This window comes from Saccostrea cucullata, unplaced genomic scaffold (genome assembly GCF_032062105.1).
Source record: "Saccostrea cucullata isolate Sc308-1 unplaced genomic scaffold, CSIRO_AGI_Scuc_v1 ctg30, whole genome shotgun sequence".
NCBI lineage: Eukaryota > Metazoa > Mollusca > Bivalvia > Ostreida > Ostreidae > Saccostrea > Saccostrea cuccullata.
Window position 1 is genome coordinate 419,397 of NW_026930705.1, and position 24,499 is coordinate 443,895.

General features: G+C 32.9%; 3 protein-coding genes across 4 annotated transcripts; 1 reads left to right on the top strand and 2 right to left on the bottom strand.

The window, feature by feature from the left end:
* Positions 1-2,353: 2,353 nt before the first annotated feature.
* LOC134229712 (DPY30 domain-containing protein 1-like) lies at positions 2,354-4,032 on the bottom strand. The gene is made up of 4 exons (XM_062711484.1): positions 3,864-4,032; positions 3,552-3,674; positions 3,004-3,177; positions 2,354-2,706 (listed from the first exon to the last, which is right to left on the bottom strand). Exons 1-4 carry the CDS (start codon positions 4,008-4,010, stop codon positions 2,650-2,652), a joined length of 501 nt encoding a protein of 166 aa, XP_062567468.1. The 5' UTR covers positions 4,011-4,032; the 3' UTR covers positions 2,354-2,649.
* Positions 4,033-4,320: 288 nt separating this feature from the next.
* On the top strand, positions 4,321-15,296 carry LOC134229713 (protein SPMIP2-like). Of its 2 annotated transcripts, none has more exons than XM_062711485.1 (5): positions 4,321-4,530; positions 7,473-7,696; positions 9,077-9,135; positions 14,333-14,532; positions 15,219-15,290. In XM_062711485.1, exons 1-5 carry the CDS (start codon positions 4,422-4,424, stop codon positions 15,272-15,274), a joined length of 648 nt encoding a protein of 215 aa, XP_062567469.1. In that variant the 5' UTR covers positions 4,321-4,421; the 3' UTR covers positions 15,275-15,290. The 2 variants fall into 2 exon arrangements, with proteins under 2 accessions (XP_062567469.1, XP_062567470.1); XM_062711486.1 differs by having other exon boundaries at positions 4,330-4,530; positions 14,333-14,430; positions 15,219-15,296.
* Positions 9,613-13,698, bottom strand: LOC134229734 (integrase/recombinase xerD homolog). The gene is made up of 5 exons (XM_062711520.1): positions 13,587-13,698; positions 13,241-13,425; positions 12,946-13,125; positions 9,814-10,721; positions 9,613-9,628 (listed from the first exon to the last, which is right to left on the bottom strand). The coding sequence occupies exons 1-5, from the start codon at positions 13,696-13,698 to the stop codon at positions 9,613-9,615; spliced, it is 1,401 nt and encodes a 466-aa protein (XP_062567504.1).
* Positions 15,297-24,499: the final 9,203 nt, after the last annotated feature.

Consider the following 24,499-nt stretch of genomic DNA (forward strand, 5'->3'; position numbering starts at 1 on the left):
ATGATAAGTTGCATTCGCTGCCAAGGCCATTGTAGCGACCATAAAGCTTACGAAATGAAGATTTTAAACGAGACTGCTGATATTCTTGTTTCATCAACTTGTTTGCCAATAATTTACCTCCTTTTAGAAATTGTTCATACGTAGAGCATGCTCTTGCGTATTGAATCAACTGAGTATTTAAATTAACTTTTCAGGCGATGAAGGTATATTTATGAAAGGAAATTGAGAGAAAAAACTTTTCTGAGCTTGAAAAAAATCTACCATTAAGAATTTTTTTAAATATATATAAAAATGTGTCAGACTAGCTCTGTGGTATCGTTTATCACAAGCTCACCGTATCGACATGAGAATGGAAATTACATTCTACAATTGTTAATTGACAATATGTCGTCGATATATTTAAATGTCGAGCTGAAGGCCACAGCAAGTGTTTTCTTCTTTTCATTTATAAGATTTTAGACAAATTCTGCTTCATATGAATACAAAAAATGGAGCAAAGACCCACTCATATTTAAAGATTTTGTTAAAGCCTGAGAAAATGATCATTTTTGTTCTTTTTAGTGTGTGTATGCTTCTTCATGATGCAAATAATTTGGGGATTTAAATTGTAGAGATTTTACATTAAGTATACTTTAATATTAGATGAAATATCAAATAAAATTTGGATATTAGGCCAAAAAAAATTAATCAATAGTTTCTCAGGCCAAAAAAAATCAGAATTCAATGCGGCAATCAGGCTTTTTTTTTTTTTTTTTTTTTTTTGTTAACAAAAAAATTTGTATATTTTATTGCAAACTTTTAAGTTATGTTTCAAAAAATTGGAGTAATATGTATTCAACTTTAAATAATGTTAAAAATTTATTTAAAAGTTTTGATATAATACTTAAAATTTGAGAAATGTTTTGTTTTTTTTTTGTGTGTATGCTTCTTCAGTGGCAAATATTTTCTTTTTCAACTTTAGTGGGATCTTTTTTTTAAATTGCATAGAATTGATCATGCGGCCATTTTAATATCTGATGAAATATGAGAAATAAAATTTGGATATTATTAAGATAATTTTTTTCACTTCTTATCTTCGCCCGCCTTATCCCACCATCTTCTTTCGGAATTCAATATAGATATGGTAATTCAAATAAATTTTGGTTGTCTTGGATATTAAAAGTATTCAAAACTGACAAATCATTTTGAAAATTTCTTCCTTAGAAAGGAGTATGAATTGGATTACCACTTGTAGAATTAAATCCAAGTTTTTCTAAAATACAGTTTATATAATGAGCCTTAAAACAAGACAATGTTGTTACCTGCAGTGTCAGCAGGGATCAATACGTACTGATCTTGTAATCTATTTAATTTTTTTTGACTTCTGGATTATTGAATAAAGAAGGATAAATGGTTATTGTCCATCATTCGCGATTGTAACAAAGATCTGACACATTTAATCCATGCTGGCAAAGTGTCTTCTTTTTCCTCACATGACAGTCAAGGAAAATATGAAGAAATAACGTCACTCTTATCGACAGGAATAAACCCTATATTAATTTTAAAAAAATATATGATTGTAGAATTCCGATTAGAATGTGGTTTGCATAAACTTTCAATGTAGTTCAGATTCTAAATTATTCAAATCATACCCCCAAACCTAGAGCGGGATCATAATCCAAGTCATAATTGCATAGAAAAGATTCTTTAGACATCTTCTCACGAACAACTTTGCTAGAAGAAATGAAACTTATGAAAACTTTTTGATGTGCTGTACATTCTAAATTGTTGAAATCATGGGCCCTTAAGCTAGGTTTGGGAATTCTACATAATGCAATGAAAGGATTTTCTTCTCAATAATGTAAGTCTATGTTAATCATAATGATGTTGAAGCATCTCATTGCTGTGTGAATTTAGAGATTTTTAAGTGGGGTCATATTTTAAAAATCTTTTTGGAAATTTGAAGAACAGCAGGACTAAAGCTACTCAGGTGAGCGTTATTGCCCACTGACCTCTTGTTAGTTTCTATTTCACAGGAATTATTGTCTAGTTTGTTGTGAATGTTAGGAACATCAATGACAGATGAAAACGTGGCATAATTTACATGTATTCATAATTAAAGGCTTTGTCCGTTATGCATACTAACCCCACGTTTACAACTGTTGTTGATACCCTGGCATATACCTAACAAACTAGTGATTCCTTAAATAATCTATACCTGATAACAATATTCTCCACATCACTTTGACCACAACCTTTAACGTACATTTTACTTGAACTATGAACAAAGTTTTATGATCAAGTTGTTAAATGCCTTTTGGTGAACATTTCTTAAATTTTAATTTAGATATCTAAATAATAACTTTCATGAGAATTTCAATCAAAACAATATTTTAATACAGAGGCTATTTATAAAATAAAAACATTATAGTCACAAAACAAAAATGTATAAAACAAAAGATATTGTTCTGTCAATTGTAAGTATTTTCATTTCTAAAGATGATAAAATGCTTGGTCACTTTCACTCTGTGCACACTCACATAAACGTACAAGCTGTCACTCATGATATCACAAAGCATCACAGGCAAGGTAATGTCAGATCACACTGCTGTCTGAGTTGGAGGAACAGCACCGTGAACATTTGTAACAAGGCTAGTGATTGGACAATGACTATGTCTCCTCTTCTGTAGGAGCAGGATCACTTGTTTCTTCTTTAGAGTCTTCATCCTACAAGAGCAAGTGTGTGATTTTTATTTTCTTAAGTTAAACAGATTTTTTTTTTTTTAAATTTCATTTTTATACAATGCTTCTACTGACAAAAAAAAAATATTTATATTATTTACATGCATAAAAAATTAATTTCATAACAATTAATGCACGTGTTTTTTCTTTCTGGTCATAATTAAATTAAATCATATTAAACTCCATGCAAATCAATACTACACTGCATATGATTATTTAAAACTTAGCAAACACATGATACACTCAGTAAATCTGTAATGGCCGACACAGATTAGGACCTACCTTCTTTTCCTCTGAGGAGTCTGAGGGTTTCTCCTCCTCCTGTGTGGGTGCCTCCTCGGCTGGTGCCTCAGTCGCCGCTTTCTTTGCCTCCTCCTCGGGAGGTTCCTGAGCCTCTATCACAGGGGGGAGTTTTGTGGGAGAGGAACTCTCTTTGGCTGCCCTTTCCTCCTCAGCCTGAAAATGCGTAATAATACACATGTAGTAAGTTGATATTTTTCTTTGAATGAAATCAATGTTTTCTCCAAAACAAACATATCAGAATAATTAGAGATGAAAATTTTTGGAAACAATTCGTTTTTCTCTGAATATGATTTTTTGAATAGAAACAATATACACAATTCAATGGAACAAGATGGACACAGGTTATACAAAAAGCAATAGAATTCCTGTGAGTCTAAAGCTCATGCTATAGTGAAATAGTGAATGTTGCAAATTTAGTTTCAAAATGAAATTCATAGTTTGAGTTAGTTTCCTTCACATTATTCTGTTGAATTACTGCCTCTTTGGTACTTAGTTTCCACTGTGTATTGACTTTACGCTTGACCCACCTTCCGTTTCTCATCGTCCTCTTTCTTTATCTGATCAGCCTCTTCTTTCCTTTTCTCCAACATTTCTTGTTCCTTCTCAAACTCTTCTTTTTCTCTAATTAACTGATTCTTTTCTTCTTCTTTCTTTAAAAAACATAAACAGATAGGAATTACAATATTACTCTGGTTTGCACACAAAGTATTTTGACAAAGTCACTGATGTGTAGAAGATGCTGAAGCATTCAAATGCTCGTATGTTTAGGTAAGACAGTATTGGATTCCCATTTATAACAGCAATCACTATACATGCTGATTGTCAAACACTATCCCTACCTTCTCCATGTACATGACATTTTCCTTATATTTGTAAAGCCACTGGGCCATGAATTCTATTGGGTCTCTTGGACGTTTCTCTGATATTTCTGCTAGACATTGTGTTAAACAGTCACCAAGGTTCTTCTGTAGATATGCTGTATCCATCTTGTTTAATATGTAAGGCACTAAAAAAAATTAAAAATGGATGTAAATAGTTGATTCTTCGATAGATATAAGTAGAATGTTAATTTACCCCCCCCCCTTTTTTTTTAAAACCTCTTTGTTTACTTCGTCGAAGTGCGCCTTATAACTTATCACATATGAAATATGTGAGAATAGTGGCCAATGCACAACATTGTCATGCACAATTCCAAATTAGATCCATTATATATTTACATGTAACACAATGAACATACTACATACCTTCAAACCTCTTCGTTCTTCTCGCTGACTCTCGCTTTAAACCTCCACTTCCTTAGAAACATTTACATTGTGACGTCACGTTGCTAATCAGCCTGTTTGAGGCTCACGACGGGAGTTTATTACACGTGTTGCAAGTTAGCGTTTTCCATAAGGATGACTTCTACCGAAGATAAACGGATTGCGCCAGGAGAAAGAACTCGAAGCTACATTTACAACATTATAGAATCTGATGAGCCATGGAAGGGAAGAATGCTGTTCACAGGTAGTTCAATTAAAATAATTATTATTTTTTTTAAAAATTCGCATTCTTTTGTCATTGTATTTAAATCGCGGGAATATTTAAAATGTTTTATGACATGTTGAAAAAAAATCAATTTTAAAGGGGAAAATGTTGTTAATTAATAATTACCCATTTACATTTGTTATCTGTTAAGCATATCCTCTCTATATACGCAGACTGCATAGATCGATATCTCTAAGTCTTTTGGTGTTTAAATATGCACGTTAATGTTTATCTTGATTGCCATTAAGATTATGACATTTTCGGGTATGCATGCAAATACAAGATCCAGTTCAATATATTTGATTTGAAAAAGTTAGGAACGTCTATTAGAGTTAGAAAAAATCACTTGTTAGTTTGTCTATTTTTATCATCTTTCTTCTTTTTCCTATTCTTCTTTCGTTAGTGTGCCTGGTGCCAAGTTGGGCATTTTCGCCAAATTGGTAAATTATCAATTTTTTAAAAAAGAGATTTAAATGTAATTTTTTGTTAATTTTTTTTTATTACACTTTATACAACAACACTTAAAATAGTGTCAGAAAAATATTTATAGTGTATGTGTCCATATAATTTAAATTTGGTAGGAAAAAACTGCAGGATCGCCTTTTCTCGCTTGTAAAATAAACCACAAGAATACAATGTATAAGTGATAATAAAATAAATAATCAAAGAATAAATAGTTTTCATTCCTTGAGGTTTCATGGAGTGAACTGAATTTTGATGAATTATATCGCATTTTCTGAAGTGGTTTGTGCCTATTATCGAAAGTAAATAAAAGTTGTGTTTACCTCGCGTTAAATGTTACTTTTTTACAACACTCTTTATTGATTCACCGGGAGGGGCTGTAAATATTTTATTTTCCAGTAATTGACGTTATAAATGCTTGACCCATTTGAGAAAAAAACTTTTAATTTTTAATTCTACACTATAAACCTTTCTCACAAATCCACAAAGGATCGGTGACGCGAAAAAATAGTGTGTTCATTTAAAGCTTCAGCAATGATGTGTAGAATAAACAACTAAAATTCCTATTCGTGTCCCCCGCGTCCTCCCCCTGACTGAATTTGTAGAATTATTAAAAGTATACATTATTGAAGGAAATAAAATACATGTATGTCAATATGCATATAAAGATTTGATTGCTTATTCTTTATTATGTGTATAGAAGATTTTTTTATATGGAATATTTATCACACTGTAATGTTGATTTTATAACCTCATAAATTTTTCATTTCACATGCTGAATACTATCATTTAGTAAAAAAAAAAAGTATTTAAAAAAAAAAAAGAAAAAAAAGACAACTTCGACCGAGTTTCGATCCCGGGACCTCTCACATTCGAAGCGAGAGACATAACCACTAGACCACGGAGAAAATTATAATAGCTCGTATGACAATCAATCTTTACACGGAGGGAAGTATATGCAGAACTAAAGTCACATACATGTATATATTCATGTTTTCATGTTCGGAAAATTTTACACAATCCATGGTGTTTGATTTATTTAGCCTTTATTAAACAGTGCTAATAGATGTAATAAGAACATAAAGTCCGCCGAGAACCTGTTTTATTAGTATTTATAGTATTACATGTAGCGCAGGGCATGAGGAGAGTTATTGCGTATAAAACAAAACTTTGAGAGTAGGGAGTTTTGGTATAAAATTACATTGCAAATCTTCTTGAAATATCGGAAATGATAGTGTTACACACAGACAGAATGTATAAATTTATGACCTTGAACTTTGACCTTTTGACCTCAAAATCAATAGGGGTCTTCTTTAGGCCACAGGGAGTTGTCATGTAAAATTTCATTGCAATAGCTCAAATGGTTCTAGAGATATCGTGTGGAAACGAAAGTGTTTTAACAGACAGAATTTGCTTATTTATGACCTTGACCTTTGACCTTTTGACCTCAAAATCAATAGGGGTCTTCTTTAGTCCATAGGGAGTTGCTATGCTAAATTTCATTGCAAAAGCTTAAATGGTTCTCGAGATATCGTGTGGAAACGAAAGCGTTACAGACAGACAGAAAGACGGACGGACGGACGGACGGACAAACCCAAATTAATATCCCCCACTTTTCAAGCGGGGGACAAAAATTCCTAGGGCGTCCTTACTTTTTTACTCTTTTCAGTTGAATGATATTGTATTGAACGATTGACAATCAATCGAAACTTTAATTAAATGAAATCAAAATGTATAAAGGAGTGATGATTGGTTTGTTAGATGTATTAGAATTATATTTTCTTTGAGCAATAAGGCATAAACACAAAAATACAGTAAAAATCCTCTTCTTAAATAAATTTCATAAACATTGAAGCTATAAAAATGCCTTTAGTTCAATTTATTTTTAAGGATGTATTCTGTTGAAATAAATTAAATTAAACTTTTTTAATTTTGACATTTCAATCCAATGTGTTCATTATTTGAAACACAACACGAAAAAGAAAGATATTCGAGTCAGCTAGTGTGTAATTTAGTAATATCTGAGATACAAGACTTCTTTGAATTTTCATTCACTTGAATGAAAAAAATTAGTATCTTGATCTAAAATAAAATTTTAATTTCTTTATTATATATTTAAAAGACTAACAAAACTACCAAGAGTTAAAAATAAATTTAATAAACAGACAAAAACAAAGAAAATCTTTATGAAATACGGAGATAACGAAAATTATAATAGCTCAAAAGTCCATTCAAATTAGGAACAGAGCAATCACAGACCTATACATTACAGATGGGATCAGATGCCATGGAGGGGTGAGCATCCCCTCATTTTAGTATGATGTATACAAAGAACATTTCGGTAATATAATGGCTAATATATCAGCAGAATACACCCTAAAAGAAAGAAATTTGGAAAATGTACAAAAAAATGAAAAAACAAACTTGGAGGTTGATTGATCACATTCTCGCCTCGCTAGGTCCCGATGGAAATTGTGATCATCGTGTGACTGTTGAAGCGCACCACAGACACATCGGGATAGGAACAATGTCAGTGGAGGGAACAAGTGAGGCGGACTATCTGTGGCGACCAGCATCCTCCACACCCTTTCCCCGACCCCGAAGCACAAACGTGGGAGAGATTGGCTGGGAGGTTCCCAGGCGGACCGACTGGTCCATGCCCTTCACTGGACGACAGATAATTGTAAGGAAACCATACACAGCCATATACATTATGACAATTGACGTGATTCCAACCGTGACATAAATTTTTAACACTTACACACATATGACGCTGTACAATATTTATTTTGCATCTAATGCCTGAGCGTTATTCCACGGACGTATAAACTAGTCCTAGTATATACTCTAGTCTTATTATATAACTCTATTTTGCAATACAGATGATATTATTAACTCCATTTGCAGTACAAATGGTACTGTTAACTCTGTTTTGCAGTAGACCCAATCATTCATTAGACTTACTAAGTTACTAGTACGCCCCAATCATTTACTAGACTTATGAAGTTATTAGTTACTACGCCCCAATCATTTACTATATTTAATAGGTTACTAGTACACCCCAATCATTCATTAGACTTACTAAGTTACTAGTACACTCCAATCATTTACTAGACTTACTACATGTAGGTTACTAGCAGACTAACGATCACATAGCAGACTTCCTATATAATTAGTACACCCCAAGCATTTGCTAGACTTACAAAGTTATACTGGTACACACCAATCATATACTAGACTTCATAAATTACACAGAATATCTAGTATTAACTAGACTTACTAGGTTACAAGCACATCCCAATCATTCACTCACCAATCATTTAATAAACTTAATAAAATACTAGTACTCCCCAATCATTCACTAGACTTACTAAGTTTCTAGTAAACTCCTATCATATGCTAGGCTTACATTACTTGTACATCCCAATCATTGACTTGACTTACAAAGTTATTTGTACACCCCAAATATATACTAGACTTACTAAGTTACTAGTACACCCCAATAAATTACTTGACTTACTAAGTTAGTAATTCACCCTTATCATATACTATATTTAATAAGTTACTAGTACAACCCATTCCTATGTACCTTAAAAGTTCAGTTTGTTTTTCATAGACACATATATTAATTAAGAAAATAGCAAAGATATTTAAAATTTCCTTCATTTATTGATTAAGAACATACATTAGAATAAAATTCAAGGAGGTTTAAAGTAAATATTAAATTTAATATTACTAAGTGAAAAATATTTCATTGTTTGAATATTGTTGGAAAATTCCCCTTACCTTAATCAGCATACTCTCCATTTCTATCTCTCTTCCTTTTCTATCTTCAATTTATTCTATAATAATGAATTATAGTTTACTTACATATTGTTGTTTAATACTTTTAAAAATGTAAATTCAGAAATGATTCTTGCTTTATAAGAGATATAACTACGTACGTTGTTTAATCGAAGTTTTAATTCGTCTTAATTCATATTTTAATTTTTTTTAACTTAACCTTTGTGATTTTCTGATTTATAGAAGTAATTGTATAAGTTTATATCATTTTTTATAACAGTTGGGAGACTTCAGACAGGAGTGTGAAAACAGACATTCGCATCTCTATCAAAATCCCTGGTAAGTCAAGAAGGATAACTCATTTCTCTTTCATGTAAATAATACATATTTATATTCTCCCTCACTTCGTTCGTCCGAATATAAATTAAGAGAGAGAGAGAAACAGACACAGAGTAGGAACGCTGCTCGCTAGTGCTTTTATTCAATTCTAATACATAACCACTTTATGAAACCAACTGTATAGCCCAACTTCATTACACTCCATTGCATTACTATCCTCCATATTTCTTACAATCTTTAAATCCTAGCGAGCAAGCTTAGAGTGCCGTGCTACCGCATGGCCTTACTATTTATACCCCAAATAACCACGTGACTTCAGAAGAAAACTTTTCGAACACATACCGCACATAATTTTAATTATATTCTCCCTCACTTCGTTCGTCCGAATATAAATTAATGAAGTGCTAAATGAATAAAACACAACACATGTTAAGTAGGAACGCTGTTCGCTAGTGCTTAGAGATTCAAAGAGATTTATCATTGGGCTGATTTCCTACAATGCAATTATAACCATATATAGACAAATATATCACAAAAACAATTTTAATAATCATATACACAAACAACAAAATTTATATGCGTAAATTCTTCGTTACATTTAACTGCTTTGAAACAGAATCCTTAATGTAATTATCCCTTGAAAAATCTGTCTTCCAACGACCATGTATTTTCAATAACCTGTCATTTACCCCACATGAAGCTGCAGAAGTAGCGGCACCACTACGTAAACTATGTAAACCAAATAGCTTTGAATCCACACCAATGGTCGATAAAGAATCAAGTAATATTTCACGTGCCCTGGTGTAAGAAATAGGCTTGTTGATATTACAAAGCCTGTGACAATTAGCTGATTTGAAATAACGTACAGATCTAAAAATGAAATCGTCTGGTTTTCCTGATATTCCAGCCAACTGTAAATAATGTTTTGCCCAAAACACAGGACATGTAGCATTACCTGTACTTGCAATGAGAACATCATTACCTCGTCTATAAACGTCAGTTTTGCTGCTTTCAATATGTAAACACATGTAAAAATCATGAAAAGAAATATTTCTAACTCTTAAGTTCGCAAGTTCATTAAATCTTAAAAACCCCGCAAATCCCATCAGAAACATAGCACACACTCTTACACTTAATAAGTCATTTTTCCGACTGTCATCACCGTATTTGTTTATGATCTGCTCCAAAATTTCGGGCGTAATAGGTTCCTTCTTCTGAATCGGCTTACTAAGGATTCTTTTTCCTCCTTCCATAACCATATGCAGAATTTTTGTATCACAAGGATTAGTGCACACATTGAAATCATGGAACCACTTAATACTGTAAAAATAAGCTGATAACACTGATTCTGACACCGACTGTTGCACGAGACTGCTAAGAAATACGGCTACCGTACTCACTGCCGCGGGTAAATGAGAAACACCATGATCTGAACACCAGGTCCTGAACTTTTTAAAATATGTGTCGTACATTTTATATGAACTATCACTCTTCCCTTTCCTGATTATGTGCTGAATGTTTGATGCTGCTGAAGAAAGTCTGCTGTCCTTTTTCATTTCCTGAATTTCTGTCCAAACACTGCGTACCTAGAGAAAAAATGTTCTCATATTAAGATTATGAAACCACCGTCATATCCAAATACATGCATATCAAAATAATAATTTCGTCACCCAAAAAATGTCGTGTTTTTTAAACAATTAGTCAAATCTTTTTTGCACATGGTGCTTAATTTTTTGCACATGGTGCCTTACTAATAGATCAGTTCATACAAGCTTTGCACATGGTGCATGAATTTTTATTGTACATTGAACTGCACATGGTGCTCAAATTTTATACTTTTCAGGATGTTCCAAAATTTACTTTCAAAACCAGTACATTGCTCTGAAATTTTTCTGATGCAAAAATACCGTTTTTATCTGAACCAGCTGTGAAAAAATTTGTAGGATTTTTATATTCAAAAAACTTCAGCACAAAATCGTGAAATTTATTTTTCCTTTCATTCCAAACCATCGGCCAATACAAAGCGGATTTCCATTTTGGAATGATTAACGTTCCAAATGCTTTACATATTTGCATATGAGTAATAACTTTGCATATCAAAACAGGTGGGGGCACAATCCAACAATTATCGTCAGCCCAATTTTGTGCAAACGCATCAACCCCTGAAGATCCGGGAGTCCAAAATCTAGAATAAAATTTTTTAACTTTTCTATTCTTACTATCTGCAAATAAATCACAGGTATACTCTCCCCATACTTCATTAAAAAATTTAAAAATTCTGTTTGAAACTCCCCAATCATCAAAATCATAAATCTTGCTTAAGTCATCTGCATCTGTATTCATAGTTCTAGGAATCCATTCTAACTCTAATTTTATCGAATGCGCAACACACAAACCAAACATTTCCAAAGCAAGCTGATGCAGCTCGTAGTTCATACTACCTTTAGATGCAATAAGTACTGCATTTTTATTATCTGTATATACTTTGACAAGTCTACCCGACAGATAATTATGCAAACTCTCAATAATCACACAAATAGCTTTAATTTCTCGCCACGTAGAACTTTTTATTTTTTCTGAATCACTCCACATGTAATGCACTACCTTTTCATTTTGTTCTAAAGAAAAACCTGCTCCTGCAAAAGAGCTCGCATCCGAAAACAAAACTTTTGCAGGTATTTTTCTGAACCGTGTAATTTTTGATCTCGGTAAAGTGGCCAAATTCTTGCACCAGAAAAACAATTCAATAATACAGTCACGTGACATATTCAATACACAATCCCAACCAGTTCTCTTACACAATGCCATGCTCAAGTGCCGTGTCATCAGCTGACAAATATTACCTAAAGCAGGTTTCAATGAAATGACCTTGCCCACAATAGAAGCGACATTTCGCGCAGTTACTCTACTTACATTGTTCACTATCGAAGCAACAACAGAACGAATACTGTCAATTTTTTCATTCGGAACTTCTAAAATGCCATCTTTCAGATTCCATACAAATCCTAACCAAATCATTTTGTCTACTGGAACAAACTGCGATTTTTCTATATTAACCTGAAACCCTGAGTGATCTAACGTTTTCTGTAGAAACGCGGCTATTTCTATACAAGAATTGTAATCCGAGCAAACCCAACCATCATCGAGATAAACTACGACAGGAATGCTATGAGATCTCCAATATTTTACCAATACCCTCACAACTTTTGTGAAAATATGCCCTGCAGAAGAAAGCCCAAATGGCAAAACAGTGAATTCAAAATATTTCCTTTTTCCTTGAAATTCCCAACTAAACCCTAAATACTTTTGAAATTCGGGATGTACATCTACATGGTGGTAACCCGATTTAAAATCAAATTTTATCATGAATTGTTCTTCTCTAGCATATAACATAGCTTCCTTAATTCCCTCGAATTTAATTTTTTGTTTCTCAATAAACTGATTAACATGTCTGAGATCTAAAACAAGACGTTTTTTACCAGACGCGTTAACAGACACAGTCAATGGATTAACTACAAAAGATGGTTCTTGAACCTCTCTAACACACCCAGTCTTAATTAGGTCAGAAATAGCTGAGCAAACAAATTCTGCATGATTTAATGAAGACCTGTTATTTTTTAAAATAATACTGTATGGAAGTTCTTTGAAAGGTATAGCATACCCACATCTTATAGTATTCAAAATAAAACTGTTAGCATTAAGCTCGTCATTCCAGAAATTTATGCTTTTCTTGAGCTTGGATTTAACACTAACCATCTCAACATTTTGCTCATATTCATATTGCTCATTTAAATCAAACATATACTCAACTTCATTATTTTCACTGCTTAGAGGTTCCACTTGTGCATGTAGTTGAGGTTGACAAGGTGGGGATGGGCTGGCCTTTGAGGTATGGGCAGTCTCTGACCATGTGTCCGACTTGCCGACAGTAGAAACATCCGCCACGATCTCTTTGGAACTGGAATCCTGTATTTCCGACTCTTGAAGCCCCTGTGTTGAATTTTTCGGAGGAATTATACTGGCTAAAGCCACGAAAAAAGTCACTGGGCGCAAAACTTCCTCTGCGTCTTTCATACGGTTTTGCTCTGAAGGATCGTTTTCTTGCAGCACGCCCCACAGCGTAACGAAGCTTAGTGGCATCTTCGGTATTAAAGGGGTCATCGAGATACTTCACGGTATCCCATCCGTGACGGTCAGCGATTTTCAGAATTTTGTTTCTCTGTTGTAGGGCTGTCTTTTCTTCCTTAATAACTGCTGCAGCCTTTGTTAAATCAACTTCCTGAATGAGACCTTCAATTTCAGACAACTTAGAAAGTCTTTCTTGATTAAACGCAAACTGAATCTTATGCCCCTCATGCTTAAATTCAAATGCTTGTCCGGACTCAGGCACGTGCGCTGCACTTTTCAGGGCATTACTTTTTCCTAGTTGTTCTGTAAGTCATTGTACTCACAATTTTTACTTTGTTTTTCTAAGGCTTTGTTGAGTGAAGTACTAAACAGCGAAACGGCGTCCTCGTTTGAGAGCCCAACTTCATTACACTCCATTGCATTACTATCCTCCATATTTCTTACAATCTTTAAATCCTAGCGAGCAAGCTTAGAGTGCCGTGCTACCGCATGGCCTTACTATTTATACCCCAAATAACCACGTGACTTCAGAAGAAAACTTTTCGAACACATACCGCACATAATTTTAATTAGCTGCAGATCTGTGGTGGTTTGAAACTGAACATAAAAATGAATGGACGACCAGAGAGCTACGAAGCTACCTATTCAGAAGGTGTATATTTATTACGTGCAAAAGAGCACTATTTCTCGATTTATTTCTGCGTGTATTTAAACATGCTAATAATCCTGTACGTGTTCATATCAGATTCTTACACTTTTTCCAAATAAAAATAATACATTTCTCTAATCGATGTTTATAGCCCTTCTGGGCCTAAAATTAAGACCATCTATATATACTAGTATTTCGTATATTTTTACTGCCATTTTGGATGACAACTGAAAAGGCAATTTGACCAAAGCAAAAAAGAGCGTAACGTTTTCTGCGCATTGAATATACTTGTCTTTGGGAGAAGTGGCCCTCTAACAATATTATTTTTGGACAGCTACAGTTTTGCAGCTGGAATTACGAAATGAATATGATGTGTCTCTTAAAGAATTGATTGCTTAATGAACATTGTTTTTTATATAGGTACCCTGGTCCTGGCGAGGAAATCATACCTGGCACCGATGCTTCCATGGTGATGAACGTTTACCGCCCACACACTGCTCCTGCGCATGCTCAGACAGGTAGTAATCGACCTCGGCCTCATACCCGACGCTCCAGGCTAGCCCCACGGGCCACGCAAATCACGGACTATTACTCTCAATCCCATTATCACAAATACCACGGTATATCGTGTGCTGGCGTGGTAACAGCTCTGTAGATGTGTGTAGACTGCTCAGCATCAGCAGAACTTCAGATATTGCTGTGTCATTAGTTAATAGCATGTTCTGTCGATGCAGATTGATTCATTAGATTTTAGTTAAATTAGATGTTTAAATAGCTGAAAAAAATAGCTGATATACTGAGCGTGATTTCAACTGCTTTTACTTCTGTTTGAATGTGTTTTACTTCTTTTCTTTCTAAACATGCATGTAAAAATCACATCCTTATCGAACATGAAATCGTAATATTTGCTAGTACATTTATGACATATGGATTAATGTAACGCATTTTAAAATAACAAGTCATGTAAATTTATTCCGTTTATTATTAAAGCCTATCTATTAATATCTTCAGATTGTCTCTAAGTCTGTAGATGCTGAAGTTTAATAGACTACTTTTACTTAAAAAGCACAATAATACACAAGAGTATATTATCAGAACCATTATATATACATAAGGACTGCGAATTATAAGAAATAAGAACTTTGCTTGAATTTCAGAATGTTTTTAAATATTACAAGAATGTTTAGTTAAACGAGTTTTAATACATATATGTCGTTCCATACATTTAATATACCCAGTTTTGTATTATTGGTATACATGTATACAGTTATCCAGACTAAGACAATGTTGTTTACTGTAATTTCAGGTTTGGATGATCAAGAATCAACTTCTACAGATACAGCCCAGAACTATGCCTATTGATTAAGTAAGTCTGACATATCAGAACTATGCCTGACTAATATAAGAAATATGCCTATTGATAAAGTAAGTCTGAATATCAGAACTATGCCTGACTAATATCAGAAATATGCTTATTGATCAAGTTAGTCTGACATATCAGAACTATGCCTGACTAATATCAGAAACATGCCTATTGATAAAGTAAGTCTGACATATCAGAACTATGCCTGACTAATATCAGAAATATGCCTATTGATAAAGTAAGTCTGAATATCAGAACTATGCCTGACTAATATCAGAAACATGCCTATTGATAAAGTAAGTCTGACATATCAGAACTATGCCTGACTAATACCAGAAATATGCCTATTGATTAAGTAAGTCTGAATATCAGAACTATGCCTGACTAATATCAGAAATATGCCTATTGATCAAGTTAGTCTGACATATCAGAACTATGCCTATTGATTTAGTAAGTCTGACATATCAGAACTATGCCTATTGATTAAGTAAGTCTGACATATCAGAACTATGCCTATTGATTAAGTAAGTCTGACATATCAGAACTATGCCTGACTAATATCAGAAATATGCCTATTGATGAAGTAAGTCTGACATATCAGAAGTATGCCTGACTAATATCAGAAATATGCCTATTGATCAAGTTATTCTGACATATCAGAACTATGCCTATTGATTAAGTAAGTCTGACATATCAGAACTATGCCTATTGATTAAGTAAGTCTGAATATCAGAACTATGCCTGACTAATATCAAAAATATGCCTATTGATCAAGTAAGTCTGAATATCAGAACTATGCCTGACTAATATCAGAAATATGCCTATTGATCAAGTTAATCTGACATATCAGAACTATGCCTATTGATTTAAGTAAGTCTGAATATCAGAACTATGCCTGACTAATATCAGAAATATGTCTATTGATTAAGTAAGTCTGACATATCAGAGCTATGCCTGACTGATATCAGAAATATGCCTATTGATAAAGTAAGTCTGAATATCAGAACTATGCCTGACTAATATCAGAAATATGCCTATTGATTAAGTAAGTCTGACATATCAGAACTATGCCTATTGATTAAGTAAGTCTGACATATCAGAAACATGCCTATTGATTAAGTAAGTCTGACATATCAGAACTATGCCTATTGATTGATTCAGTAAGTCCGACTTATATCAGAACTATGCCTATTGATTAAGTAATTCTGACATATCAGAACTATGCCTATTGATTAATTGAGTAAGTATGACATATCAGAACTTTGCCTATTGATTAAGTAATTTTGACGTATCAGAATTATGCCTATTAATTAAGTTAGTCTGATATATCAGAACTAAGCCTATTAATTAAGTAAGTCTGGTGTAAACCAAAACTATCAGAACTTATATATGCCTATTGATAAAGTATGTTGACTTATATTAGAACTTTGCCTATTGATAAAGTAAATCTGACTTATATCAGAACTATGCCTATTGATCAAGTTAATCTGACATATCAGAACTATGCCTATTGATTAAGTACGTCTGACATATCAGAACTATGCCTATTGATTTAGTAAGTCTGAATATCAGAACTATGCCTGACTAATATCAAAAATATGCCTATTGATCAAGTAAGTCTGAATATCAGAACTATGCCTGACTAATATCAGAAATATGCCTATTGATCAAGTTAATCTGACATATCAGAACTATGCCTATTGATTAAGTACGTCTGACATATCAGAACTATGCCTATTGATTTAGTAAGTCTGAATATCAGAACTATGCCTGACTAATATCAGAAATATGTCTATTGATTAAGTAAGTCTGACATATCAGAGCTATGCCTGACTGATATCAGAAATATGCCTATTGATAAAGTAATGAATATCCTATTGATATCAGAACTATGCCTATTGATTAAGCAAGTTTGACTTATCAGAGCTATGCCTATTGATTAAGTAAGTTTGACATATCTGAACTATGCCTATTGATTAAGTAAGTCTGACAAATCAGAACTATGCCTATTGATTGATTCAGTAAGTCCGACTTATATCAGAACTATGCCTATTGATTAAGTAATTCTGACATATCAGAACTATGCTTATTGATTAATTGAGTAAGTATGACATATCAGAACTTTGCCTATTGATTAAGTAATTTTGACGTATCAGAATTATGCCTATTAATTAAGTTAGTCTGATATATCAGAACTAAGCCTATTAATTAAGTAAGTCTGGTGTAAACCAAAACTATGCCAGAACTTATATCACAACGATGCCTATTGATAAAGTATGTCTGACTTATATTAGAACTTTGCCTATTGATAAAGTAAATCTGACTTATATCAGAACTATGCCTATTGATTAAGTAAATTTGACATATCAGAACTATGCCTATTGATTAAGTTAGTCTGACATATCAGAACTATACCTATTGATTACGGTAGTCTGACATATTAAAACTACGCCTGTTGATTATACAAGTCTGACATATCAGAACTATGCCTGTTGATTATACAAGTCTTAAATATATCAGAACTATGCCTATTGATTGAGTAAGTCTGACAATTCAGAACTATGTCTATTGATTCAGTATTTCTGACTTTTACCAGAACTATGGCAAATGATTAAGTAAGTCTGATGTATATCAGAACTATGCCAATTGATTGAATTAGTCTGATGTATATCAAAATACGACTAATGAATAATAAAATATGGGGAAAGCAAACATTTTTTAAACAAGTTTAAAAGTCCATTGAAAATTTGAAACGACAAAAGTCTGGACAGAGCAAACACGGACCTCTATAACATCAGAGGTGGGATCAGATGCCATGAAGGAGTTAGCATCACCTGTGGATGTGTCGCCCCCGCAATGGACTTCTTGTCTTGATCGGGCAAACGAGAAAATCCGTAGTTATTTCAGAGTGCTAAATGTTAACAATGGCGTAATGACCAGTATTAAATACGCCTGACTTATAACAGAACAACCCCTTTTGATTAAGTAGGTTTGGCATACTCAGTATTCATAAAAATTAGGCTCTATAAATAAATGAGCCTGACTTATCGTAACTAGGTCTATTGATCAAGCAAGTATGATGTTTATTAGAACTGTGCATAGTGATCAAATGTAACTAATATCAGAACAATATTGATTTTGTCTATCTTTTTTACTCTGCCTTTTTATTGAATTTTGCTGTGTGTTTAAGAAAAAGTTGCCTTGTTCTTGACAAAGGACTTGTTATAGAATTTTGTAAAACAGGTTGTTCAGGCACATTAAAAGTGAAGTTTTCCTGAAAATCATCAACTTAATTTTCAGAGGTCAATCTCGTTTAAGAAATTATTCATACTTAGAATATGACCTTGCGTAGGGAATCATGTGGGGGATGTAAACTCCATATGCAAATTAAGATGTTACATCGCTACATAAATAAGGGAAGTTGACGATAGAAATGTTGAACAATGTTTATCATAGAAAAATTTGTAACACATCCAAATTTTGGGAAATGTCAAATCAACTTAGGAATGCAATTGATAATCGTCTTCGATATCTTAATATTGAATTGAAAGTTCCACCAAGGAATTTATTTTCAAGAAGAAAGAGAAGTTTTTGAATACATTCTACTTTATAAGAATACAAATCAGATTAACTAATGACGAGGTTTAACAAAACCCATGAGAAATTTAATAAATTTTAGAATACCAGGTCTCCAGAGATGACATAGATATTGTTAATGAAAAATTCGAGCAGCTTCTTAATATTCGAAAAATCAGAAAAAATAGGTTTGCAGGTGTCTTTATAACAAGAAGTTACTCTCTGTGTATTTACAGACCCCTATTGATTTTAAGTACATGTATAAAATCTTGAATAAATAAGATCATTTAAATATTTTTTTAATCATTGGTTACTGTATAAGGGTACGTTCATTCTTTTGAGATAAAATCTCAAAATATATCATTGAACATCCACCCCAAGAACTGGAACGAAGAACTGCTCCCTTGTTTGCGACTTTTGATGAAAATTATGTAACTTGTGACACTTAATTTTAAAGTATCAGTAATTTATTGAAATTAAAGTGTCAATACCTTCTGATTGAGCATGCTGATAAACTTTTGACGACCGATTTAAATTGCTGATAAGCGTATAAAGAAGTTCTGTCAAATTTCAATACATCAGTTTCAAACTTTGATGTAACGAAAGATCACTTATCTCAATATCAAATGATGTACTTTAAATCTATATACTGTATTTTATCATTCAGTTGAAATGAGTGTGATGAGGAATTATGCTTCTTCAAAAACTGAATTTCATCTCCCCTTGGTAAGGAGTTCTAGTGTTAGGGTGGGGCTGTATTGATTATATATAGTGGAAATGCATAAATTCATTTAAACTTCTCTTATCTTCTCATGGATATTAAATAAACTAAGTACAAAGTTCTGATGAGTATGACTCGTAAATTTCATGGCCTTTGGGTCAGGGGTTCTGGTTTAAGAACGGGGCTGTATTGATAATATAGTGAAAATTCATTTATTCTTTCAAAATCTTCTCTGCTCTTGAGTATTAAGCCAATGAACTATACAGTGAAAATGCATTAATTCTTTCAAACTCTTCTCGTCTTGGTATTCAACCGATGATAGTTAGAATGAGGAAGGGTGCCTCTTTCAAAATTATGAATTTCATGGCCCTTCAGGCCTTGGGTCAGGGGTCTGGTTTTAGGGCTGGGCTGTATTTATTATATAGTGAAAATTCGTTGATTTTTTCAAAATCTCCTCTGCTCCTGAGTATTCATCGTCACAAACCACAGTCAAAATCTACTTACTCCAGAATGACCTTTGGGTAGGGATACGGGGGGGGGGGGGGGGGGGGGGGGGGGGGTCTAATGATTATATACTGAAAATTAATTCATCCTTTGAAATCTGCTTTTTGGTATTAATCAAATATTTATGATGAGCAAAGGTACCTTTTGCAAAATTGTGAAATGTGTGGACGCAGAATCAGGGTTACTGTGGGGCACTGCTGATTATATAGTGAAAAATGATATATTTTTTTCTTTGTTCCTCTGCACTGCCTCCGGGTATTAAGTAACCAAATGAAGCATGCTAAAAGTATAGTTATGATTAATAATGGTGCCTCTTTCAAAATTGTGAATTTCATGGCCTCTGGTTTAAAACACAAACCAAAGTCAATTGTTTGAAATAAAAATTGGATCTTTTTTTACCAAAATAGTTTTGACTAAGAGATGAAAAATCGAATATTTTCCCATATTATTTATTTTCCATAGTGGCTTCCTAACATAAACTCCTGGTTCAGGTTAGTCTAGCTATGCCGCATTTCATTGTTTTTGTGGTGTACCTTGCTCCTTCTTATGTTAACAGCTTTCTGTCTATTTACAGTATATTCGTCAAAGGCCTCTGTCTTTTCTATCCCTGATGTAAGTAACTGATAGTCAAATATATAAAGAAGTTGATGCATAATTATGCCTTATGTACAATATTACATTTCAAGCTGCATGTACGTTTCTCTGAATTCTTAGACGGAGAAAGAAGACTCTCTTCTATAGGGGGGTCTGCTTGGCGTCTTTGCGAACATACAACGGTCGTTTAATAAGTAAAGCAATATACAGTATAATATAAAAAAAGTTGAGGCATTTAATTTCATTTTTTCACAGTTGAAAAGTTCTATTAAAGAGCTCATAAACACAGAAAACCCCATGAATTTTCTATTGTCCTCACAAAGAAATTCACTTTTAACGTAAGCATGGTCAGTACACTGAGCTGAAAACTGTTTATAAATGATCTCTGCCAAGAAGATGAAAATAACAGTGTTTGTGAAAAATGTTCTTTTTGCATAAATTACCGAAGAACTCATTTAAGAAATGATTTTTACATGTAGAAAAAAATGATCTTTTACGCTGTTTACTTTTCAAATGGATTCAATTATTCAAAAAGAAAAAGGGAAAGTTTAAATTGTTTAATGGACTCTTAGCATGAATATTAATTGTTCTTTATATTTCATGTAACAAACTGGTCTATTGAAATTTGTGGGGATACCAAAAAATATCGATGTTGTGTGCCACTTGATATCTTAAATTGCTAGATTAGCATGGAAGGACATTGGTAAGATACTAAACATTAAATCTCCACAGCATTTTGTAGAATTCTGACAAAGGAAAAATATATAACAATACATGTATTTCTATTACAAAGGTACCCTATTTTCTTTCAAATGCCTTAGAGAAAACACGCGTGAAATGTGCCAACAGTCTATTCAAAAAAGTAGTTTTGATAAATTTGCCTGATAATCGACAAAACATGGATGCACTTTTTATAGCCGAAAAATAAGATCAATAGTAATATATAAAATGTGGAATCAAAGAAAAAGATGTCATTTTATTATGGTAAAGACACGGGCTCAAAACATTTTTATTACTTTTCATGTATTTGAAGAAGTTTAATAAAACATGTACATACATGTACATTCAAATAAAGGACTAGCAATGATAATTTTTATGTTCCAATTGCACCAAGGAAAGTTTTCCTGCAAAGGAAGGTAAAATATCGATGAACAAGGATATTTTTCCTGTATTTGACAACGCAAGTGCAATAATGCTTAATATAATTAAGTAGGATTTTGAAGAAAAGAAAGTATACAGAACTTTTCCATCACCCCGTATTCGCTAGAACTCTGCCATTTTGAGATCTTTTTACTCCAAAAAAAAAACACATTTTAAAAAAAATCGAAGGGGTATTGTATAATATCAAATATTTCAAAGGAAATGATATTCAGGAGTGAATTTGGGACATCCCTCAAGATGAGTATGATGAAGTTTTCTGTTCATGGATGTAAAGACGTAGGACATGTCTAAAGGGTAACAGGGAATTTGTTGAGGGATTGAAACCAGTAAGAATATATATAAAGTACTTTTCCTTTTTTAGATGACATTTTGCATTATTTATTGAAGGACCCTCGTATTCTATGTGATAGATATTAAGTTCTTTTTTTCCTGAGTTTGTACTCGAAGACTACATAAATTCCTACTAACGGAATAGTATCTACTTCAGATATTTAGGTATCGCACTTTGGTTTTAATTGTTTAATGATTTATTTACAATGAGTAATTTCTTTTATGTCAAACATATTATATTTATGTATTCTGTAATAAGTTACAATCTATGTAAACCCATTGTCTTTTTGTCGTACCTCTGCTCTGTAACCGTCTTTGGGTAAACATTTTATATGAATTTTTTGTTTGGTTTGTTTTGTTTTCTTTTTTTTATTTATCTGAAAGTTAATCTCATATATCTTCATATGTTTCTGTATGATAAATTGTTAATTGGGTTCAAATGGTCATCTTTTAGCGGGATATATTTTAGGCGCACATTCTGTATATTTTCTTTATTATCTGCTCTGAATTTTCCATTTCTACATGTATATCTCATTATAATTTTCTCTATTACTTTTAAAAGATAATACAACTCTCCAATCAGTGGCTTTGTCCATCCATTTGTTGATGAGATGAAGGTTATTTCTAATATTTAGTTTAAGATGCCCAAACTCCCGTGTTTGGAAAAAAAAACTTGTAACAATGAATTGCCTCAGCTCAATGTCCTTGGATGTACTCTTTACAACTAAAACAAAGTACTGTTTTATAGACTTTAACCAGAGAAAACTTGAAACAATGATTTTTAAGTTTTAATTTTTATTTCATATTTGGCCAACTCCAGTCTTACATTGTAAAATTTCATATATGAAATCTGCAGCAAGCATTTGGGGGATGGAGTGACTATTTATGAAGGTTCTTGTGGTTTATTCTCAAATGTGTACAGAACACATAAAGCTTACAAGGAATAATTTATTATGAAATTCAGATTCATCAAAAATTCTTAAATTTTAATATAATCTTATCCTCAATTGCTAGACTTTTAGGTCAAGTATGGGGGATCAGACGTATTCAGTGCATGTAAAACTTAAACTCTTGAATGAAACATATAGAGATAACGAACAGTAACCAAGCTCAAAAATCCAGAAAACAATACAAAATAGGGGCTGATCAAACACGGACCTTCAACACATCAGAGGTGTGATCAGGTGCTATGGAGGAGTGAGCATCCCCTACCGACCGGTCACACCCGCCGTGTACTCCTTGTCATAATCGGGAAATAACGGAAAAATACGTCGTCAGTTCAGCGTATAAATAATGGACTAATAATAAGCATGAAAAACGTCAGTCAGCATTTGACTCAATGATAAATTGTATTTGTTGACATGGTCATTGTATCGACCATAGAAATTATGAAATGATGACTCTAAACGAGACTGCTGATATTCTTGTTTCAACTTGTTTGTCAATAATTTACCTCGTTTCAGATATTGTACATACGTATAGCATGTTCTTGCGTATCGAATCAACTTAGATATATAAACCTCGTATGCAGGATGAAGCTATATTGCTGCATATATATAAGTAAGGGAAGTTGACGATTGAAAGTTATCACGTTTATCATAATTCTTGGTAGTTAGATAACCATTAACGTCTTTTTCAAGTATAATATCCAAATATGAAACAGATGTGTTAGACTCAGTGGTATTTTTATCTCAAGCTCACATTAGATATATCGTATCGACATAAGAATGGAAATGACCATTGTTAATTGACAATATAATAATATAGTCGATATATCGAAATGTCGAGTTGAAGGCCAAAGGAAGTGTTTTCATCTTTTCACGTATAAGATTTTGGGTAAATTCTGCTTCATATGAATACAAAAATAGGTCTGCTAATAACGGGGCGCAATTAATACCCTATAGATTGTTGGAAGACATGCTCTCCAAAACCCACATAGATATTGCCAATCAGAAACTCAAGCATCTGTTTGATGTCAACTTCAGGGTACTCTTGTGTACAATCAGAATGTTTTTAGCAAAGTAATTAGATGAGCAATGGTAAGGTAAGTGAATTTATGAGTTCCATTTTTATTGAAAAGGCAGCTGTTAATGAAATCAAAAAGCCTGGACTTTAATTTATCGTAGGGAATGGTTGTAAAGTTGGAAGTCTTAAGTTTTAAGCTGTTGATTTTGCTTAAATCTTGTGATTTCAAATTGTCCAAAAGTTCCTCGAAATTTTTTAGTATCCACATCTAATTTACGCCCCTTTTTTGAATAGTTGCACAGTACTCTTGAAGGTTTTCCTTCACTAATTTTAATATCTTAGTTAGGAGAACTGAAAGAGGCTTGATTAAACA

Coding starts and splice junctions, on each gene's coding strand:
- LOC134229713 (XM_062711485.1), top strand. CDS start 4,422: ATGACTTCTACCGAAGATAAACGGATTGCGCCAGGAGAAAGAACTCGA. Junction 9,136..14,332: donor CATCTCTATCAAAATCCCTG/GTAAGTCAAGAA, acceptor TTTTTTATATAG/GTACCCTGGTCCTGGCGAGG. Junction 14,533..15,218: donor CCATTATCACAAATACCACG/GTATATCGTGTG, acceptor CTGTAATTTCAG/GTTTGGATGATCAAGAATCA.
- LOC134229712 (XM_062711484.1), bottom strand. CDS start 4,010: ATGGATACAGCATATCTACAGAAGAACCTTGGTGACTGTTTAACACAA. Junction 3,178..3,551: donor AGGACGATGAGAAACGGAAG/GTGGGTCAAGCG, acceptor ACGCATTTTCAG/GCTGAGGAGGAAAGGGCAGC. Junction 2,707..3,003: donor ACTCCTCAGAGGAAAAGAAG/GTAGGTCCTAAT, acceptor TTGCTCTTGTAG/GATGAAGACTCTAAAGAAGA.
- LOC134229734 (XM_062711520.1), bottom strand. CDS start 13,698: ATGGAGGATAGTAATGCAATGGAGTGTAATGAAGTTGGGCTCTCAAAC. Junction 13,126..13,240: donor GTTACGCTGTGGGGCGTGCT/GCAAGAAAACGA, acceptor AATTCAACACAG/GGGCTTCAAGAGTCGGAAAT. Junction 10,722..12,945: donor TAAGCAGTGAAAATAATGAA/GTTGAGTATATG, acceptor TTTTTTCTCTAG/GTACGCAGTGTTTGGACAGA.